The 23,511-nt window shown below is 40.1% G+C and overlaps 1 protein-coding gene across 1 annotated transcript in view; it reads left to right on the top strand.

The window, feature by feature from the left end:
• LOC124625459 (small subunit processome component 20 homolog) overlaps window positions 1-23,511 on the top strand; it is a 208,888-nt gene that overhangs the window by 98,218 nt on the left and 87,159 nt on the right. Inside the window, exons 20-24 of the mRNA XM_047149176.1 lie at window positions 723-920; window positions 3,575-3,708; window positions 3,805-3,943; window positions 4,017-4,332; window positions 18,258-18,618. Coding sequence (XP_047005132.1) covers window positions 723-920; window positions 3,575-3,708; window positions 3,805-3,943; window positions 4,017-4,332; window positions 18,258-18,618 — 1,148 coding nt within the window. The remainder of the gene's footprint in view (window positions 1-722; window positions 921-3,574; window positions 3,709-3,804; window positions 3,944-4,016; window positions 4,333-18,257; window positions 18,619-23,511) is intronic.

Below are 23,511 nucleotides of genomic sequence, written 5' to 3'. Positions count from 1 at the left end.
CCCATAATTAATAATATAATGGTTCCAAAGATTGTAGAGGGACAGTATAGATTATGAGGAAAGGAAGAACTGTAGAAGGAAAATGGAAGATTCAGAGAATCGGTTAGAAAAAGGCCTTTGTTGAGGATGAATGAGAAGAGACTGACAAAACATTTTCAAGATACTTGACAGAAGCCCTAAGGCTTCTGACAATTGGTTCATGTATGAGAGAAGGGATCATGAACAGGTTGGATTAAACTGAAGAGACATCTCAGACCAGGCCTAGGCAACTTTATAGATTTCCATGATAAACGAAAAGAGAAATGCAGATGAACAGAGGGAAGAAGAAAGGCTACCAGAGAAAGACTGCAAAGATTTTGGTCTGCAAGGAAGGCTTCCAGTAATGTGCAATGGTTACCTCATACAATACCCATAAAGGCCCCCTGCCCTGATAAGATTTATGTAACACAGAGTATGAATGAATGAACAAATGTACTACTGCAATTAAAAAACTCCTCTTCAGTACTTTGAGTTAGTTTATATTAGGTTTTTACATTTCCCCATGATTATCATATGCTTTACTTCCTATAAGATCAATAAACAAAACAGAAATTAAATATACTGATAACCAAAAACCTTAATGCAGTGCTGTATCAGTAACACTTTTCATTAAAACTATTCAATTTTTATTCACAGTGGCTGTGCTTCTTTGTTCTTTATCAATTACTTTCTTTTTGTTGCAGGAAAAGGACATGTCTCTTAGAGATAGTGCTGGATACTGCCTACGAAATTTGGCACCTGTTATGTGTCACAAACATTCAGACATCTCTGCAGAAAGAGAATTTCTCATCAGTGACACCCTCCTAAACTTGATTAGGCAGGGGATAAAAGATTTTAATGAAGTAGTTAGACATGAATCATTATGCTTACTTGGAGAATTGGTAAATATAATTATTATTTGTCAACTGTTTTTATCAGCTTACCTGCTTTTTTTAAATTTTTATTCCTTACATGCCCTTAACTTAGTAAGTGTGCGAGCCCCTCTCTCCTTCTATATTGGTTAACTCGCATAAGTTTCGATACAGCCGAATTCCTTTATTATTAATGATTTCTGCAAAACTGTTAGTTCCCTTTAATTTCCAATCATGACCTACATTTCTAGTAATTGTCATAATGAATTGTTTCTAATTAATACACCTACGAGGAATGCTTATTCTGAGAACTATTGATTGAAATCTGTTAGTCGCAACGTATTACAAAATGCCTTTCTGCTGCTTAAATGGTTGCCTGTGATCTTTGTGTGATCACAGATATTTCCTAGCTGTGTCCACTCACTAGTACTAAGAGAGAGACTGGAAGACGAACAATGAAATACGGGAACTGTAAAGTTCAGTGGAGCAGGTCATTTACGATTTATGGAAAATTATGCACCATTGGCAGAGTAGCTATACTAAATTTATCAGGCTGTTGAGTTTCCCTCCATTTCCCTAATAATGAAAATACTTCTAAGAGGTAATCTGCATTCTGTACTGTAACATCAAATGTAGATTAATGAGACAACTATCTGATATTTAATTTTTTGCAGATTCTTTAAATCTCATTATTAGAGGGCCTTAAGGTATGCTTTAAAACATTCAAAATATGCGTTCATATAGGTTAAAAATGCCAGGCTTATGCACTAAAATTCTGCAGGTACACACTTTAGTATAGGAAATGTCCTCAAAAATACATCAACCATATATTTTAAAAGAACAAACTTGTGCAAAATTGAAACTATATGTATTTTTTTAGAATCTTATGGAGTGTATTGTAAGTTAGCAAAAACATGCTTGATACTATTTCACACCTGTGAGATTATTTAAATCTTTTTGTGCCCCATGAAGAATATGTGAATTGCCAATGTACAGCTGGAAATTTATGTCTGAGTCACCATTTTCAAGTTTTGTTTATATGCATATCTGCTACTCAGCCCATCTGCTGTATTATGAGAAACCATTGTTTAGGTTCTGTACAAATAAATCACAGAAAGCAATACTCTATTACTTTTCTGGAAATATACAAAACAAAGCACTTCTAGAGGTGACCAGTACAGTACTTCGGAAGTTTTTTAAATAAATCTCTTGTTAGTGCAGGAGAACACTTTGTAGGTTCGGCTGGGAAGCACTCAAATACAAATCACACTCAGTGCACCCTACGTTGTCCATTTGTTCACTGAAAACACAATTGTCAGTTGAATAGTGAGCAAAGACAGTACTGAATTAGGCAGAGAAGCAAGTCCATGTGCTACCCAACTGTTGATGGTAAATACCAACATAGTGCAAATAGTCCAGGGGAAACCACATAGTGCAGCGTTGTTGTCATTTGGTACTCTGGAGAGCATGCTATAAACATTGGCTGGGTGCGACAGATGAGATCATGATGGTCTACAGCAAACCTTAAATCTGCCATGGATGTTATGCCACACGACCTTGTCCTGGCAGATGTATCCTTCTGTGCCACACCTAGCAACCTCACCGAGCATATGCATAATTATATCGATTGATCTACTGAGACATCTGACAGAATTGCAGGAGTTTACACTTCTCAGACAGTTCCAGTTATACATTGACAGTGCTTTGAAGTCACCCGTGCTGTACTTAATGGATACATCACAATCCATATCATAACGACACCCCCCCCCCCCCCCTCCCACCCCTGGCCCCATCCACCCCCTCCTTAATACCAGCGTCTCTGAATTGGATAGGTGGGACTGTACTTCCTTCAGTTCTGCCATATCCCTGGGCAAAAATGTTTGTACATGCTGTCCTGCACCAGCATCCTCCTCCATTCCCACCTCTTTCACTTTTCTTTCCTTACATCACCTTCGTACCCTTCATTACAACACTTTGACTCTAATATTAGTTTGCCTCATATTTTCATAAATCTTCATCCACACTTTTCTTTGGGTGGTCTCCCTTTTCTTGTATTCTAAAACTCCTTCTATCCTCCCTGCCCCTTATAACCTCACACCAGTTTTCACTATGTGTAACAAGCTACTATCTCTGTGCATATCAGGGTGCAGAGCTCTCTCTGGGACCATTGTCCTTTCCCATATTATCCTTTTTCTTGAGGCTTGCCCTTCCTGTACCTTTACCACTCACTCCCCCTCCCATCTCCTATTTGACTCTACTCATTACAATATTTCAGTTCACATTAATATGCCTCTTTACACTCACTGTGTCCACTATATGGAGAGAGATTATCTTTACTTTTTTTCTTTGTATTCCTCTCAGAATTTTGGAATCTTGTATTAATTTCTGAGACGTATGGCACAAAGATCAGTTTTATAACATAAATTTTCCATGCCCTCTTCGAAAATTAATCTCTCAGAAGCAGAGTTTGTGTTATGCATTACCAGAAAGGCTTCTGTATATTGTACTTAGGCTTGGAACTGGACCTATTTTAAAGAACAAGAAGCAATTTGAATTATTGTTTTCTGTGTTCAGTCAAGAATATACAACATTACAATGGAATAGAAAACTTTGTTCCTCATTTGAATGCTGGTTCAAAAAACAATTACCGCCTCAGCCATACTAAGTGTTGTAATTAATTTTAGGCTAGGCAGTGTGAAGAATTACATCCAGTTTTACGAGACCTCTCCAAGCTAAGCAGCAAGACAGATCCAGAAGTGGACTTCTTTGAAAATATAGTTCATTTGCAGAGTCACAGGAAAGCAAGAGCTTTACTGAAGTAAGTGATTACTTTATGTGTTGTGCAGTGTTAGCAGGTAGCATTCAATATTTTGCAAATATTGTAATTATCTGCCTTTTATCTGCTTTATTTCAGGTTCTGTGAGGTGGCAAAAGGCCTTGTAAAACCACCAACTCCTCGGACATTGACTCATTTTATTCTTCCATGTGCATCGCTTTTTCTTTGTTCAGAAAAGTTTGCCAACAAAAATAGTCTTGTTGATGCTGCAATTCAGGTACTTGATTTGCAGAATACTTTTGATTCTATGATTGTGTGAATATTTTCTCTAATCATACTTTGCATTTCAGGCAGTTGGCATGGTTTGTCGTCTTCTTCCTTGGCACCAGTATGAGACTGTACTTAGGTTTTATCTTGGAAAGATGCGTGTATCTGCTGAATTCCAAAGACAGCTGGTGCGAATCATCATAGCAATTCTGGATGCTTTCCATTTTAATCTTGACAGAGCTGTGAACAATGCAGGAAATGATGTGAAAATGAGCAGCCTTGAAAATGCAGCAGAAGGTGCAGCAAGTGATGAAAAGGACAAAATAATGCTAACGGCAGGTCATGAGGAGGCTGAGAAAGACAGTGTTATTCATTCGGAACACCAGTCATCTGATGAAGGTTGTGTTTAAATATTAGTTTTTAGCTTAAGAGAGAAAATTTTAATTAAATATAGTTTTATAGACTGCTGTTCCCTTCATGTCTCATAATGTGTAAGTTATAAATTGGTGCCACTGTACACAACTATTTCTATGAACGAACAATCCTGTTGCAAGAATATGCGCAACTGAGCATTATACCAGAGGTTGAAAATACCACTTCAGTTGTAAATTTCTTTTACTATCACAACCGGTTTTGGGCTCTCATAAGCCCATCCTCAGCTGTCGCAACTCTGCTGTGGCTCCCCGAGCGCCGTGGTGGACATGTACTAGGCGCAGTTTGCTAGGGGGCCACAGCACAGTTGCGACACCTGAGGAGGGGCTTATGAGAGCCCAAAACGGGTCATGATAGTAAAATAAATTTACAACTAAAGCAGTAGTTTCAACTTCTGTGAATTTATTAAACAGTTGAGATTTACTGTTGTGCATGTGAGTGGAGGGAGATCTAAGAAGTGTACATGATCGTGGTGACTGCTAAACCGTACAGTCTGGAGGATTAAAAAGTATGAATTGATGTGATGGCTGAATATGATGCAAGCTAAGTTACGTGGAACTACACGTGGCAGTTTACCAACAGAGATACTGGAATTCTGTCCACCAACAGTAGTTTGCCCCAATTACGTAGGGGCAGATTTTATTTTCAATGCTTATTCTGTAGAGCTGATGAAGCAATTGTTTGTCATTTGTATCCTGTCAATAAAAAGAACAACAAACAAAAGTGAAGAAAGGGAACTCTATAAACTCCATCTAAACAGGCCTCAGAAGACCCAAAAGTACCAACTGACCACCATGTCATCCTCAGCCAATAGGCATCATTGGATGCATATGTGAAGGGATGAGTGGTCAGCACTTCTCTCTCCCAGCCATTGTCAGTTTTTGTGAGGCCAGAACTGCAACTTGTTGATCAAGTAGCTCCTCAGTTGGCCTCACAAGGGCTGAATGCACCCTGCTTGCCAGCAGTGCTCGGCAAACCTGGACAGTCACCCATCCAAGTGCTACCGGAGCCTGACAGCACCCCACTTTACTAATCTGACAGGATCTGGTGTTACCACTGTGGCAAGCCCAAGGGCAAGAACAGGAACTACTCACCTGTAACGGAGTGATTCGCAGCACATTAACATGTAACAACATAAAGATATTTGTGTTATTGAAATATCTTGCCAATTTTGCTCTCTTCCAGTCTTGCATCCATCCATTTCTTGTAGAATCTTTGAAGATATATCTGAGCTCAAACATAATGAGGTATCTCGAACATAATGACCTCCTCCATGCCAACCAGTATGGATTCACAAAATGTGTGAAATCCAACTCACACTTTTCTGTCATGACATCCTAAAAGCCAGGGTAATCAGGTAGATGCAGTATTTCTTGACTTCCGAAAAGCCTGTGACTCAGTACCACTCCTTTGTATATACACTCCTGGAAATTGAAATAAGAACACCGTGAATTCATTGTCCCAGGAAGGGGAAACTTTATTGACACATTCCTGGGGTCAGATACATCACATGATCACACTGACAGAACCACAGGCACATAGACACAGGCAACAGAGCATGCACGATGTCGGCACTAGTACAGTGTATATCCACCTTTCGCAGCAATGCAGGCTGCTATTCTCCCATGGAGACGATCGTAGAGATGCTGGATGTAGTCCTGTGGAACGGCTTGCCATGCCATTTCCACCTGGCGCCTCAGTTGGACCAGCGTTCGTGCTGGACGTGCAGACCGCGTGAGACGACGTTTCATCCAGTCCCAAACATGCTCAATGGGGGACAGATCCGGAGATCTTGCTGGCCAGGGTAGTTGACTTACACCTTCTAGAGCACGTTGGGTGGCACGGGATACATGCGGATGTGCATTGTCCTGTTGGAACAGCAAGTTCCCTTGCCGGTCTAGGAATGGTAGAACGATGGGTTCGATGACGGTTTGGATGTACCGTGCACTATTCAGTGTCCCCTCGACGATCACCAGTGGTGTACGGCCAGTGTAGGAGATCGCTCCCCACACCATGATGCCGGGTGTTGGCCCTGTGTGCCTCGGTCGTATGCAGTCCTGATTGTGGCGCTCACCTGCACGGCGCCAAACACGCATACGACCATCATTGGCACCAAGGCAGAAGCGACTCTCATCGCTGAAGACGACACGTCTCCATTCGTCCCTCCATTCACGCCTGTCGCGACACCACTGGAGGCAGGCTGCACGATGTTGGGGCGTGAGCGGAAGACGGCCTAACGGTGTGCGGGACCGTAGCCCAGCTTCATGGAGATGGTTGCGAATGGTCCTCGCCGATACCCCAGGAGCAACAGTGTCCCTAATTTGCTGGGAAGTGGCGGTGCGGTCCCCTACGGCACTGCGTAGGATCCTACGGTCTTGGTGTGCATCCGTGCGTCGCTGCGGTCCGGTCCGGTCCCAGGTCGACGGGCACATGCACCTTCCGCCGACCACTGGCGACAACATCGATGTACTGTGGAGACCTCACGCCCCACGTGTTGAGCAATTCGACGGTACGTCCACCCGGCCTCCCGCATGCCCACTATACGCCCTCGCTCAAAGTCCGTCAACTGCACATACGGTTCACGTCCACGCGGTCGCGGCATGCTACCAGTGTTAAAGACTGCGATGGAGCTCCGTATGCCACGGCAAACTGGCTGACACTGACGGCGGCGGTGCACAAATGCTGCGCAGCTAGCGCCATTCGACGGCCAACACCGCGGTTCCTGGTGTGTCCGCTGTGCCGTGCGTGTGATCATTGCTTGTACAGCCCTCTCGCAGTGTCCGAAGCAAGTATGGTGGGTCTGACACACCGGTGTCAATGTGTTCTTTTTTCCATTTCCAGGAGTGTATTATCAAAAGTACGATGTTATAGGGTATCAGACAAAATATGCGATGGGATTGAGGATTTCTTGGTAGGAGGCCACAGCATATTATTTTGAATGGATAGTCATCAACAGATGTAATAGTTGTTTTGGGTGTACCCTGGGGAAGTGTGTTGGGTCCCTTGCTGTTCATGCTGGATGTTAGTGATCTTGCAGGCAATGTTAATAGTAACCTCAGATTTTGTACGGATGATGCGGTTATCTACAGTGAAGTACAGTCTAAACAGATCTGTACAAATATTCAGTGAGAGCTTGATAAGATTTCAAAGTGGTGCAGTGATTTACAAATTTCTTGAAATGTTCAAAAATGTGAAATTGTGGATAGTTAGTCATAGCTGGAATCTGTAAACCCATACAAATACTTGGTTGCAACATTTAGTTGGGACATGAAGTGTAACGATCACATAGGCTCAGTCATGGGTAAGAGAGGTAGCAGGCTTTGATTTGTTGATTGAATACTACAGAAACACAATCAGTCGACAAAGAGATTGCTTACAAATTACTTGTGTGACCAAACCTAGAATATTACTTAAGTGTGTGGGACCTGCACCAAATAGGACTAGCGAGTGGTATTGAACATATACAGACAAGGGAGCATGAATGGTCGCAGGTCTGTTTAATTCCTGGGTGAGTGTCACTGATATGTTGAAAGAAGTGAACTGACAGACTCTTGAAGAAAGGTGGAAACCATCCCCAAAAATTCTACTGACACAGTTTCAAGAACTGGCATTATATAATGATTCTAGGAATACACTAATATACTACAGACCCTACGTATCACTTCCACAGGGATCATGAGGATAAGATTAGATTAATTACAGCACACATGGGGAGCTTTAAACAATTTTTTCTGCACTCCACATATGAATGGAACAGGGGAAAGCGCTAGTAATAGGTGCAGTGGGATGTTCCCTGTACCCTCTGCTGTGCACTTCACAGTGGTTCACAGAGTATGGAGGTAGATGTAGAAGTATTCATTTTTCCATTCATTTAGTACTATCTTTCAGATTTCTTAGCCAAGACCACATAAAGCACTGTATTGTGGGTGACCGGTTTTGGTAAAAGTATGTTACCATCATCAGATTTTCGTAGAGGTTACTATAAACATCTTGTAGTAGATGCACACAATATCTTTCCATTAAATCTCCAGAGGTACAACATATGACATGAATGATGTGTTGGCACGTCAAAAGTAAAAATCTTTCTTTTCTTATGTAGACTCAAATCGTGCATTCTTTGTACCTTCTTAATTCCTTACTTTTATCTCCTCTAGCTTACCTTCATCCTACACATCTTCTTATGAACCAGTGTTGCACAGTTTTAATGTCCCCTAGTGTAACAGTTACTCCAGCAGCTGCCATACTGCAGCCCCCTGTTCATACAGCCACATTTCATCACTAAGATTTCTTTCTTGTTCCTTTTATTTATTTTTATTTTATCTTTTACTCCATATCACTGTGTGAAACACAACTACTCAACTGTGTATGTTTCTATATGATTGCTTTTCGAGTGCATGTTTTAGACAAGTCTTTGATTTCTCCTTTTTGGTCATCTTAACTATATTAACAATGTAAACACTTTCTCTACCTATTGTTGTTATAGTTAATTCTTATTAAAACTCTTCTCATTATTGAATTTTCATTTGCTATCCTCTTTGCTGCATTTTATTACTGCAAATCCAACCATGAAGTTGCTCATTGTAACTTCATCCATTCAGAAAACTTTGTGATGCTATCACAACAATCCAGTTCTGTATTTATGAAAGCCTGACTAATATTTGGTGTCCCTTACAACTGACTTACCATTAACACCAGTATTTATGGTTAACACTTGTCCTTTCATAAAGAGTTTTACCTTTTCTGATTCCTCCGGTCTTGCATAATCACACCATCCTATCTCAGATCATTTATACTGTGAAAATAATATCCTACATCATATTTCTGTTACCCTGAACAATGTACCCAGGTGCATCTAAGGAAACTATCTCAGTTACTTAATGTCTTATTTCCATTTGGGAGTACCTCTGTACATTGAAGACTCTCTCGTCAAAGTATCCTCAATTTCTTTTAAACCCAGAACCTGCCATATTGAGTTACCTATAACATACCAAAAATTTTGTACAACCACCATAAATCAAACTGCCCCTAAGCACACTTTGCAGACTCTCAACACAGTTGGCAGCCTATCTTTCTTAACTTGACTCCTGAAGGAGCCTCAATGCACAAAAACATCTTGCCTTTGACCCCAGACCGAAGTTTAATCATGTCGCACTAGTGAATAAAGGGTGTGCTTTTGTTTACTTGTTCACTTTAGTGGAAGCATTTCTTTGCCATCCTCCAAACTGACCATAGACAGCCGAGAGGTAGAGCCTTTTGTTAAATAGTGCCAATTGTGATCTGTCACCACTTCAACCCAGCAGTCTTTTGTAACCTTCCAGTAACACCTCATCTCCAGTCCCACTTTACCTTTCTTCCTCAAAACTCTTCCCTCTGAATCCAAAATCAGAGCTATGGAGCAAATAGCTGTTCATTACCCTTAGACCACTCTTGGCATGGTTCTTACTGCTGGGAAGGGATCTACCACCATGGTCACAAATCACAGTGAGTATTTAGCTGAGAGTCATTACCATATTTCTGCCACCACTAGTTATAAACATTATCATTTTGACCACTTACAGAAGTCGAACATTACCTCCTTCAGCCTCTCAAAACATTAGGCCCATTCCAAAACTTGTTTCCTGAATCTGTCTTCCTCTTCATTCTGGCAGTCCGTTAGAGACCTACCTTTTACCTACTCCTCGAGCTCCGCAAACCCTTATCCCCTTGTCTCCCACCTAGTCGTTCCATTGTGGCTGGTTACAGTACTTCCATAGAAAACTGTCAACCTGAACCTTCAGCCAATTATCTAGTCTCTCTTTTTACATCCAAGACAATGATAATTCTTGATAGTGCCTTTTCATAGTTCCTTTCCCATAACAAACAGAATTTTTGCTTTTCACAATGAATGGCAAATCCCTGTACACAGACATCTTCCATGCGCATGATCTTGTTACTATGAAACTCCAACTTTCTCAGTGTCCTGTTAGCAAGTCCACCACCTCCATTCCAATCCTTTGGAACAATTTTCTAACTTCTGATTATTTCTCTTTAGAATACCAAATCTGGAAATGCCAAGGGTACCCAAACTATTTTGGTTATAACTGTCTCTCCAGCATATCCTCCATTCTCGCAATCCCCGTGACCTAGACCTTCACTAGTCCCCATACCTTACCCTTACCCTTACCTCAACTCAGTTTTCTTCTCCAGTCACAGAGTGAGGTGGCACAATGCTTAGATTTAGACTCAGGTTCGAACCCCTGAATGGCCATCCAGATTTAGGTTTTCCTTTATGGGAAATACTGGGATCGCTCCTTTGAAAAGGACTGGGTTGATTTCCTTACCCGTCATTTCCCCATCTAAGTTTCTGGTCTATCCTTAATGATCTTGCCATCCCCTTGTCTGAACATTGCCACTGTCTTTCTCCCAGATCCAACCCCCTACTTCCTTCCTTACCTAAGTCTGCCTACTGGTCTCTTCCCTGATGAAACCATATCCATTGCTATTTTCAGCCACTATTGATATGTCATTCTTCATACAAGTACAGCCCATTTCAGTCTTGTAGTCTTCAGAAATAGTATTTGATCCTCTTTAAAGAAATTCAAACTCTGTATTTATGGAATTCTGGCAGAGATATATGGTGCTGAAGAGGAAAGCCTGTCTTTGCAAATTTATAAAATCAATCAAAGAGTTTATGTAGAACAAATATTACAAATTTATAAAAGCAAAGAGTTTGTGTAGAACTAATATTACAGCACGAATATAAAGTAACAGTGAACTGTCCCATACACAAGAATGGGAAAATAGCGTATTTAACACGCATGTGCCTCTATTCTTCTCACATTTGCCACAAGATCTTCTCAGAATTCCTTCTAGACCAACTGAACCCCCTGTAGCAGAAATAATTGGAGGATACGAATATAATCTGCAAGTTCAGTGTACTCCCAATTATTCATGTGCAGCTCATCTAGTTTGCAGGTTATACACGCATCTAAAAATTTAAAAATTAAAAAGAAGGTGTGCAATATTTTTCTCTAGGAAACAGCAATTAACAACCTGTTGCATGACAATAAGTGCCATTTCCATTATTTTAAGTGACAGCCACTTGACAACAGAGCACTATTTCCATTGTTATTGGCCAGCCTGTTCCATGTAAATTGAAAACACATTAAGTTTTCTTATGTTAATCGGCATGTGTGTATGAAGCGAGTTAAAAGAAATTTGTAAAAGAGATGATTTATGAATGAAAGGAACGTCAGTTGACATTAAAACAAAAATTAGAATTAATTGAAAGATTTCAGAAGAGGGAAATGGCTGCGAAACTAAGTACTTAGTATGGTATTGGAATGCAGACTGATTGGGTCATTAAAAAGAATAAGCAGAAAATGCAAGGTTCTGTCAGGAAACTCGATTCTAGTTATGGACCATCAGCACAAAAAAGCATGAAGAGATCTACATTTGATCAATCAGATACTGCTCTTTTGCAGTATCTATTTGACCAAATGTAGATCTCTTCATGCAGATGGTGCATAACTAGAACCACTGCTCTTTTGCAGTGGTGTAGCCAAAAACAAGCAGAAGGTGTTGTTTCAAAAGCGATGGTAGCTGAAACAGCTAAATTTTTTCATGGAGCTCTAGAGTTTGAGGGAGAATTTAATGCCTCACCCGGATAGCTAAATGAACTCAAACAGCTTCACAGGACTTGTGAACTTACTATGCAAAGAGAGCGACTTAGTTCAAATGTTGAAGCAGTTGATTACTTCCGGGAAGAATTGCAGATGTTTGTGGAAACCAAAATTATAAATTCAGACAAAAGTGGTCTGTATTGGAAATGTCTATCGACCAGAACTCCTGCTTTTAAGAGGGAAATTTATGCTCCTTGGACATGAGTTGTCTAAAGAATATATTACAATTTTGTGCACCGCTAATGCTTCTGGGAACTACAATGTAAAACTACTAATGATTGAAAATCAGAGACAACCTGAACACTCGACGATATAACAGCTAACGATCTCCCTGTGCATTATTACAGCTGAAAAGGAGCATGTATGGATAGAGAAGTTTTCAAAAATTAGTTCCATACACACTTTGTACACAAGTTTGATGATATCTAGAAGAAAAAGGATTGCTATAGAAGGCTTTTCTATTGCTTGGTAACACCCCTTCACATCTCGATGAGAGGGTTATCTTATCTGATGATGATCTCATCGTGACTAAGTTTTTACCTTGTAATGTGACTGCCATTGTACAGCCAGTGGCCAAGGCAGAATCACATCAGTAAATGGTATTACTGGACTGGTCTACTGAGAACATTAGATGATGAGGATGATTTGGTGGCATTCCGGAAGAAGTTGACTATTCTAGGTGCCATGCACAGGATTTCTGATGCCAGGCAGGAACTCAAGCCACATACGCTAGTTCAATCATGGAGGAAAATTCTTCCAGCTATAGAAGAAATTGATTTTCAAGGTTTCAGTGATGAAGAAATAACAGCTGCACAAATAATTAATATGGCAATGGGTTTAAATGGTTTTGAAGATTTCAGCAAAGAAAACTTGAATGAATGGCTAAAGATCGATACATGTGAACCCAGTTCCAGTATAAATGTCATCCCAAAATTGGGATTGCTGCTTCACAATAAAACAGAGAAGAGGAAAATGATTGTGAAAATGGGGAAGAAGGCAGTGACTATGTCAGTCATTGTACCACATTGCAGAGTGTTTATACTCTTCTAGGTTATATGGGCCAGGGTGGGTTTCAATATGACAGCATTATTTTTGCAACAACAATTTGAAATGCCGCTTACAACATCTGTGCATGGAATTTGGTTAATTTATCAAACAAAGAATACATGTTTGAAAATATCTCAATTATTTGTGCACCTTCTCCCCCACATTACCCTGAATAATTGGGAGTAAACTGTACACAAATTTCTGGTAGACCTTCAGAAGGAAAACATCATCCTTAGCAACAGTTTAATTAGGACCTTGAAGAATTTTGGGGTTCAGAAAAAGCTTGTCTATCGTTCTCCTGAGGGTTTTTTCCGATTATGGTGAAATGCACTGAATCTACAGTTGCAGTCTTCCATTTTATAAGGGAAAAAATTTCTTCATACTTATACTAAACATGCTTATTATGCAGACCAGTTTCAGAATATTATAGCTCCATTTTGAATGCAAACAATTCATTGCACTTTATGAATAGTGTACATAGCCGGGTCACTGTAATGTTCTTTTGATGGCCACCAGAAAGAGTACATGCCCATAAATTAAGCTGCACAGAGCCACTAGCCCTTGTAGTGGTCAGCAGGATATTTGGGTGTAATCTGTTGTTCATATGTTCCATGGGATGAATCTATAATTTAGGAGTTTTAGGAACTGTTGCCATTGCTTTGTCTTTTCATTACTGGATGTAATGAGTAATGAAAAGACATGTCCGCAGCTTGTGGTCTTGAGGTAGCGTTCTCGCTTCCCGTGCATGGGGCCCCAGGTTCGATTCTCGTCGGGGTCAGGGATTTTCTCTGCCTCGAGATGACTGAGTGTTGTGTGTCTATCATCATTATTTCATCATCATTGACTTGCAAGTCGCCGCAGTGGGGTAAACTAAAAAGGACTTACACTACGGTGGCGGAACTCCCCCGCATGGGACATCCCGGCCAACAGTGCCTTACGATCATTTCATTTTTTGTCTTTTCATGTTCTTTCATGGTGCATGTATTCTTTTTTATGATTGCTGATGGAACATTACTGTGATCTGAGGTAGATACTGTAATTGTACAACGGGAAACCGGTGTATCTGCCCCAGGTGGCAATTTCAGGGGGCGCCGAGTTCGTATTCTTGAAAGAAAAAACTTTATTTCACCAAGTGTCTAACATCCAATTATTCATATGATTTTGAAACACATCGCTGCCAGTTTTTGAACATTTTTGAACACATTCTAAGTTGATTTTTGGATGTGTGCATAGTGTACATGATGTCTCTGCCAGGGGAATCCCCTTCACATCAAGAAATAAAAAACTTTCCCGCAGACAAAAGGATATGGGGCTATATGAGCTGAGCCAAATAAGCCCAAACGGGTGAATGCCAGATGCTGTTTGTTTCTGTGATTGACTGGGTGTGCAAATGATCAGCGTTATTATAATTATTAGCTAATTCCTTAGATTCAGACTACCAGTGTGAAAAGAAACAACTAACAGGAATAATGAGTAACAAAGATTACATATCAATCTTCTTGGTGTATCCAAGAAAATGGAATTTTGACATGGCAGGAGTAGTTGCACAATTAGTGATGACAAGATTGTTTGTTAGAACGAAGAAGGAGAAGAAATAGGGACATCACACAAAAATGATATGGAAGAATATGATGATTCCAAATTTATACATGAATCTCGTACTACTACTTTTCGATGTCATTCTTGAGAAACTGGAGTGTATGAATGCATTGTGAAACTATTTCCTAACATAAAACTTTTTGCTTGTAGCAGGCCTAATAGGATATTCTGTCATATTATTTATGTAAATGAATTAAACTCCATCCGAACAGGCCTTGGAAGGCCCAACAGTACTGACCGGCTGCCGTCTCATCCTCGGCCTGCAGACGTCACTGGATGCGGATACGGAGGGTCATGTGGTCAGCATACGGCTCTCCTGGCCATTGTCAGTTTACGAGACTGGAGCTGCTACTTTTAATCAAGGATCTCCTCAGTTTGCCTAACAAGGGCTGAGTGAACCCCACTTGCCAACAGCACTCAGCAGACTGGATGGTCACCCATCCAAGTGCTAGCCCAGCCCAAAAGCACTTAACTTCGGTGATCTGACAGGAACTGGTGTTACCACTACGGCAAGGCCATTGGCATTTATGTAAATGATGTAGATAAAAATGACCACTTGTACCAAAACAGCCTTGCCTATTTGGCATGTGTTACAATTGCTGCAATATTAGAAATGCGAATTTCATTTTATTTGGCAGACGGTGACAAAGTAGACATAATCAAATCGACAAACCAATCCAGTCTTTGGTACTATTAACAGCTTTTTCGGTGTTAGACAGTGATATTTTGATTTTTCATGTAGCAAAACGTTTGATGAACTTTAATGACATAATAGATTATTTGACAGAAAGGAAAGCAAGCTGTGTAAAAGTGTAGTGAGATTAGAGAGGAAAAATGCTGTGACCTTTGAAGAAATGTGTACTGTCTTGCTTGTCTGTTGCCTTTACTTGTTTTATGTTTCCTATATTTAATTTTATGCCACACAAAAGAAAAAGTTATTTGCTTATAGGCAATTAAGAGAGCAAATTTTGTGAAGAGTTCTAATTCTCCCTGTTACAAATAATCCTACCCACTATTAATTGTGAGTTTTTGTTAACAGTGGGTAGGACAAATGACTGGCTGACTGGGAGCAGGAGAGGATCCACAGGACATTTTCATTTCTGCTGTCATGAATATAGGTTTCATGGCTTCCATTATAAAATATACATGTTTGAATTCGACAGGGCCACTCGAGCTAGCCGCGTAGTCTGAGGCGTCTTGTCACAGTCCACGTGGCTGCCCCCATGGGAGGTTCGAGTCCTCCCTTGGGCATGGGTGTGCATATTGTCCTTAGCCTAAGTTAGTTTAATTAGTGTATAAGCCTAGGGACCAATGACCTCAGTAGTTTGGTCTCATAGACCCTTACCACAAACAAATTTGAATTTGACAGAGTGAAACACAGCCACATTTAATAGAAGAAGGGGCATGGTGCACTGCACTTTGGTTCACTTAAGATCAAATAACGTATTTTACATTTCCTCAAACTTTTGTGTATCAAACTTCTCTCAAAAAGATATGCACTACAAAATGAAATAATTTTTGAAAAATCAATTTTGCAAAAATTTCTGATGTTTTATTTCAAATGCTCAAGGATGGAAGGGGGGAGGGGGGGGGGGGCTGTCACTATTTTTTGCCCCAGTTCAGAAGTAACATAGATCCAGAGCTGAGTTGACACCACCACTTCTTCAGCTATACATGCTCAGACACAAAATCTCAGTTGTATGAGTATTTGAACTATACTGATAGAATGCTCTAAAATCAGTGTGCAAAATACTTATAAGTAGTAGCTCCAGTGTAATTTTTTTCATTTCTGTGATTTGTTGAAATAAGAGAGAAAGAGAGGCTGAGGAAAATTAAGCAATGAAGTGATTAAAAGTTTCTAGATGGTCACAGAGTTAAGGCAAGAAGTCTAATGTAGCAGTTGAGAAGGTCATGAGAGACTTTCATGAAAATAAATTTAATACATTTAAATAAGCACAAAAATCTACTGTGCGTACATAGTCTATTCACATTAATGTGACTGCCACCTATGTTCGGCATCAACATGCAATAATCGCACACAGACTGCAAATGGCGGCACTAGCAGTGGAGGATATGTTTAGGCTGTTGAGGAGACACAGCAAACAGTGCAGTTGTTGCAGTGCAGAAGTGGTTAAAATATACTGTGCATGCAAAATGATGCTATACAAAACCAGCACTGTGGCAACTGTAGTGCACCCACATAAACCAAGGAGGCTACCAAGGGTGTCTCCTTAATGACTGTTCAGCTAATTCTGGTGCATATGGGTCTCAACAGCAGGCACCTGGTTCATTCATCCATGCTGACTGCTGTTCTTTGGCAACAAAGGCTGGAATTTGCATGCCAGTGCAATAACTGGATGTCCATTGAGTAGTGTCAGATGGTCTTTTCAGGTGAATCACATTTGTGCTACACTGGGTAAACAGGCATTGGCATGTATGGTTCTGCAACAATCATCAAAAGGGTCCAATCCTAAGGGAGTGTTATGGTTGGGGAATACTTTTGCGACATTCCCTAGGCGATCTCACTATTATGGAAACAAATATGTGTCTATCCTTGGGGACCATGCCCACCCCTATGTACAGTTTGTTTTTTCCTCGTCAAAATAGCATCTACCAGCATGATAATGAAACATGTCACACAACTTGCAGTGTACGTGCATGGTTTGAAGCGCACGAGGATGAGTTTACCGTATTCTGCTGGCTGCCAAACTCCCCAGATTTAAACCCAGGTGAGCATCTGTGGGCCCCCCTCAGTCAGATTGTTTGCACCATGGATTCTCAACGGAGAAACCTATTGCAGCTGACAATGGCTCTGGAGTTGGCATAGCTCCACATCCCTGCCATACCTTCCAGAACCTCACTGACACCCTTCCTGCATGTCCGCACTGCAAAAGGTGATTTTGCAAGCTTTTGACAAGTGACCATATTAATGTGACAGGACTGTGTATTTGCTCTATGCAAATGATATCTTCATAATGAACTGAAGAGAGCTGCCAGGTCCTGTGCCACCCCTACATTTGGTTGCCTTATCACCATTCAGAAAGAATGGGAAGACATTAGTGGAACATTAATGAACTGATAGTTAGTAACAAGAAGCAAAAACAAATAAATGAATTCCAAAACTTGAGTGCCGTTCTCACGGAAAATACTTTAGCTTAGGGCTAGTTGCTAAAATTGTTTAAATGATTTATTAAAGTTCAGAGCCAGATCACAGTGTAAATTCAGTTCATAAAAAATTGTAATATGTGAATGAAACTTTTATAGCTGTCATGCTGTGAGTATGTGTAACAGGACCTCAATAATCTCCTAGTTTTTAAGAAAAATTGTTTGGGCAAGTGCGAGAGCTAGCAGTGAGTAATGGAGAAGAGAGTGGGTTTTTTTCCTTGAAATTATTTGAGCGTGAAAATTTTAATTTTTACTATTTTTAACACACTTTCATTTGTCTTTGATATCTCTCTTCCCCCCTGTTCTGTACCTTAGGTTTTTCTTACATTACATTTGCTTATCATGTGTATATAACATGTTTTACTTTCATATGTGAATTATTACATTTTAAAAGAATTGGTGAAATTTTTCCAATTACAGAGAAAACGGATGAAGTTGTAATGGAGAAGGACTTGGATACATTGCTGGATAGTTGTGAAAATGAACAGATGGAACTTGAAACTGGAATACCAGAAAATAAGACATTTGCTGTTGACCAAGAAGCAAAACTTCCAAAGTCAGCAGCATCACGAGTGGTCAGCACAATTACCAACAGCCTGCTTCCACAGTTACAACGGACAATTGGGCAGCGATCAGTAGCAGATACTTTACATAAACTAAATCGACGACAAACTGGTCCAGACCAAGATGAGGAGGACGTCTTACGTGTTCCAGTAGCCTTGGCATCTGTCAAACTTCTACAGAAACTTCCTCAACATGTGCTTGATCAACATTTACCAGGGTATTTATTATAGTAAGGCTTGTATTCGTTTGCATAGTATGGAAGTTAGAATAATAGATTTATTTGTGATTCCAGTTACTTGTAGTTTACACAACTTTTCATATCAATGGCCATAGTTGTGAAATTGATGAGCAACAAGTAAAATGTTGTTATTGAAGTAAAATGTGAGCTTCAGAGTTACATAAAGAATTTGAGTATAAATAAGCTTTATACTCTACAGTTAACATTATCAGTTTTAGCAGTGCCCTAGACAAGAAGAAACAAAAAACTGGAATTGCTCAGTGTTATTGTCATTCAACTTCATTCTCCTTTCTACCTGTCAAATAAGTCATTAGATCAAACACACACACACACACACACAGGGCTACATCGTCCCAACCCAATTGAAGCAGCAGCACCGGGACAATGTTGGACACTCTCCCTCCCTCCCTCCCTCCCTCCCTCCCTCCCTCCCTGTGTGTGTGTGTGTGTGTGTGTGTGTGTGTGTGTGTGTGTGTGTGTGTGTGTGTCATTTCTTAGCTCAGAGAAAGCTTATTAACAACTTACATATTTGTTGAGCACGCTGTCAACCATAGGGTGTGTGGTTTTCCCCATGCTTCTGCTTCTGTGTGTGTTCCACCCAGGACTTTCCAGTATTGTATTGAAGGACTAACAAGAAATATTTACAATAATGGAAAATTTTTGGTGGAAGATATTTTATTGGTACAGTGACAGATCACTACTTGCCATATAAGAAAGTTTTCAGTGCCGAACAAGAACAAAGTAAAATAGTGGTGAATATTGTTCAGCTTCTGAAACTGTCTCTCTCTGCTTGTGCATTGTCTGGGATAAATGTATCTGTGTAAATTCCTAGCCAAGGTAGTACCAGCTAGTATGACCCTTAGTGTCATTCTATTTCATGTCCAAAGGCAGTAGATATTGTCTATTCTCTTCAGTTCCACTTGTAGAAAATGTGTTTATCTGTATAAAATTTCTGTTACACACAATTGGCGACACAGAGAACTCAAACTTGTTGCAGTTGGTAATGGCACCTTGTGAAACGTGAGGAAAGTATTGGTGCTGATATCTTTGACATTAGATGGTTTCTGTATGCAGATAAAAGTCACCAGTTCCATGTACCATATACAACATGCAGGAAGCAGAGAGGTTATAATTTTTTATTCTGATTTAGTGTTGCTATCTGCAGTCATCACCATCATATGGTCCAATGCAAAAAACCACTGTGCAAAAAGTCCTGACCATCTGCCTTTATTACAGGCTTGTATGCAGGCTTATCATGACAGAAAGTAACAAATTTCTGAGACACTGTTTAAACAGTTATATTTGACACATTTTTCTGATCCCTCTGCCCTGTCCTCCTCAACTCCTTTCCAAGTAGTATCCAACATCCAGGCTTGTGTTGGATGTGTCTCACTAGTTGCATCTGGCACCCTGTCACTTGTGCAGAGAAAGATTTTGTTCTCCGCATTTCCTATACTGTCTTGGTTTAAAATGTCTGTGATTCTGCTGGAAAACATTCAACTGTTTGATCATAATGACTGCAAAATTTTAGGTTTCACTGATAAATATAGCTCTTGGAATGATTATGATTTTGAGTGTTATCTCCATGACTGCAGTTGACAGAAATGACCAATTGAATTGGCACAGTAGTTGAGGTATTGAGGCCCAATGGAGAGAGAGTAGGGTTTCCAGAATTCTGCCTTGAGGGTCCAGACTGTTGCTTCTGCCAGAACCAAATATAACACACCTCCCCCATCTCTCTCTCTCTCTCTCTCTCTCTCTCTCTCTCTCTCTCTCTCTCTCTCTCTAAGTTTGAAAAAAAGGACTAAGAGATGGTCTAGATTTTATAGTACTGATGTTTCAGGTTATATATCTTGAAAAAGACAGATTGCTGTGCTCTGTAAAGATGACATGCTGAGTTGCAAGTTGCAGGCGTGATGAAAAGACTGTATGCAAGAGCTTTCAGCCAAAGCCTTCTTCAGAAAAGTAATACACTGAGACATTCACATAAGCAACCACACCTCCCCCCCCCCTCCCCCCTCCCCCCCCCCCCCCCCCCCCCCCCCCACACACACACACCCACACACACAAAATCGCTATCTACAGCCACTCAGGCCAATGTGGACTTTCCATCAGTAGCTTATGTATCTACTATTTATAGAAAGATTTTTTATAATTTTAATGATATTTTATAATTATATCTGTGTTGCATTCACTTTTAACACCACAATATTATGTTTTATAATAGATGAGAAACAGTACATACTAAGTATTTTGAAGTTATAAATGTGCTTTTATTACATGAGTCTTCAAGACTTTAATATTTTCGCTGAAGATGGTCGCACAGTGACTGAAATCAATTTGCTGTAATAAATGATTTTGAATCTCTTATGATCGATGCTGCCAATTTTCTTGTTTACAATACTAATATTGCGGTCGCTGAGCATGTGATTTCCAATGGAATCCAACCTCAATTTCAAACATGTTGCACCATTTTATGTTGTTGAATCTTTTTTCTAGGTTGACAAAAATGTGTGAACACTTCTTGCTTTCATTATCAAACACAATGCCAGAACTGCCTTTCTGGTGCTTTTACCTTTGTTAAAGCCAAACTTATCACCATATAACAAATTCTCATATTTCTTTTTCATCTGTTACACAAGTGAGTTGCTAACATATCTTCAGTACTGAAATGCTCTTATGTCATAATACTCAATTACCAACAAGTTTCTGTAACTTCCTGGCTATTTGGCTTGTAACAGGTGCTTCAGTACTTTTGTTGTGGTCTTGACTTTGATGCTAGTGTTTTATCGCACACTTGCATCTTAATCATCTGGCTATATTATTCTGATTAACTTATAGATATCAGATGGATTGAGCTGGTTCAGTGTTTCATATAGATAGTTAACTCAAAATGTGTTGTTTGTCTCTTCAGTTTAGAGTATATCTAACTATTGTCTGTGGTCATTATGCCTACATTGTTTCTGACAACTCTTATTACTCTGCAATATGCTGCAGTTACTTGACATAGTCTCTCTCATGTCTAGTGTTCTGAGTTAAAGCTTTTTTAAGGACATGAGGCAATGTGTGATTTAGTAGAATTTTCCTGTCTAAGGTACAAAACACATACCTCATAAAAATTGCATGTTACAATCGTCGTCGTATGTATAAGTTACTTTAAAATGAATCCCAGCTTTTTGTTCTGTCATCACTTTCAAAATGAAAGGTATGTTGCTGCCACATTTTTCGATTTTATTTCTTTTTATTTATTTATTTATTTATGTCGATAACATAGACTGTCAATATCATGAAAAAATTGCAGGAAAAGAGCTACACAAATCATTTGAGGTGTAATGTCTGCTGTCTTGAATATTTCTGTTACTACTTCAAATCACCAGTGGTGCTCAACTAACCTTATTGTTTCACATATTGTGCATTAGACCTCTTTCTCTACTGAGCATTATGAATCATTTCCTAGATGTTTCAAAAAATAACCATTCTTTTTAAACCGTGTGAAAATAGTAGATTGCTACTAACCATAAACATGACACATTGAGTTGCAGACAGGCAGAATGAAAAGACTGTTACACCCTGAGCTCTTGGCCAAAGCCTTCTTCAAAAGAAAAAAACACACTTACACAGTCACACAAGCAAGCACACCTCATGCATACATGACTGTTCTCTGTGTCTGCTGAATGCAGAATGCAATGGTGTTGAGTCAAAGTAGAAGTCTGGCTTGGGATGGGAACGGGGAGAGGTAACAGGGTAGAGGTCTGGGGAGAAGAGTCAGCACTGCATAACACACCTAATGGAGCGTGCAGGGGACTAGATGGTGGCCAGACAAGGTTGCCTGGCATGGTATCAGCAAGCTATGGTGGAAAGGGAGGTTGGGGTGGGGGGTGGGGTGTTCGAAGGACAGCAGCAGAGGGAGGAAAAGACCAGTGCTATTGTTAGAGAGCAGAGTACATTGAGAATAGGGGATATGAATCTGGAGAAGGTGATAGGGGATCCGGATATCGCAGATTATGAAGCAGCCATTGAAATGAAGCATGTTATGTTCAGCTGCTTGTTGTGCCGCAGGGTGGTCCACTTTGCTCTTGGCCACAGTTTGACGGTGCCCATACATTCTGGTAGACAGCTGATTGGTAGTCATACCAATTCAAAGAGCAGCGAAATGATTACAGCACAGCTGATATATGATGTGGCTGCTTTCACAGGTGCCCCACCCACTGATGAGGTAGAATAATCCTGTGACAGGACTGGAATAGAAAGAAGCTGGGTGGTTGGATTAGGCAAGTCTTGGTGGGCCTGGTACTCCACAGGAATATAATCCTTGTGGCAAAGAGCTGGGATTGCATTCTGACTTCAGCAGCTGAAGAGAGCAGTCATGTAGCGTACGATGTGCTTGCTTGTGTGTGAATGTGTGTGTGTGTGTTTTTCCTTTTCTTTTCTAAAGAAGGCTTTATCTGAAAGCTCAGTGTGTAACAGTCTTTTCATTGTACCTGTCTGCAACTCAACCAGAATTAGACTTTTTCATATTCAGAAAGTGTATGATGATCCAAGTCTCCCATGTGCCAACATTTCTTGTTTTGTCATATATTTTAATACATGTAAGATACTGGTAGATATCTTCACTGGTTCTCATCTTGGCTTATACAGAGATAATCAAACGGTGGTAGATTAATGTTGTAGCATTTATGATGTGGTTTGCACTGCACTACCTGTCAGCCACTGACATCTGTAATTTTCAGATTACCTATGTAATCATACAGTGTGTGTGTGGTTTCACATTACCGGAATGCTATAATGTAAATGGTTTATGCTTTTCCCGTAAGTGTTGCCAATGTGAATTGTGTCATCTGGTCTGTTGTTTTTGGTTTCAAAAGAAGTTTT

Source organism: Schistocerca americana, chromosome 1, assembly GCF_021461395.2.
Source record: "Schistocerca americana isolate TAMUIC-IGC-003095 chromosome 1, iqSchAmer2.1, whole genome shotgun sequence".
Taxonomy (NCBI): Eukaryota; Metazoa; Arthropoda; class Insecta; order Orthoptera; family Acrididae; genus Schistocerca; species Schistocerca americana.
The sequence above is the reverse complement of the archived record's forward strand: the minus strand, read 5'-3'. Positions and strand labels throughout refer to the sequence as shown.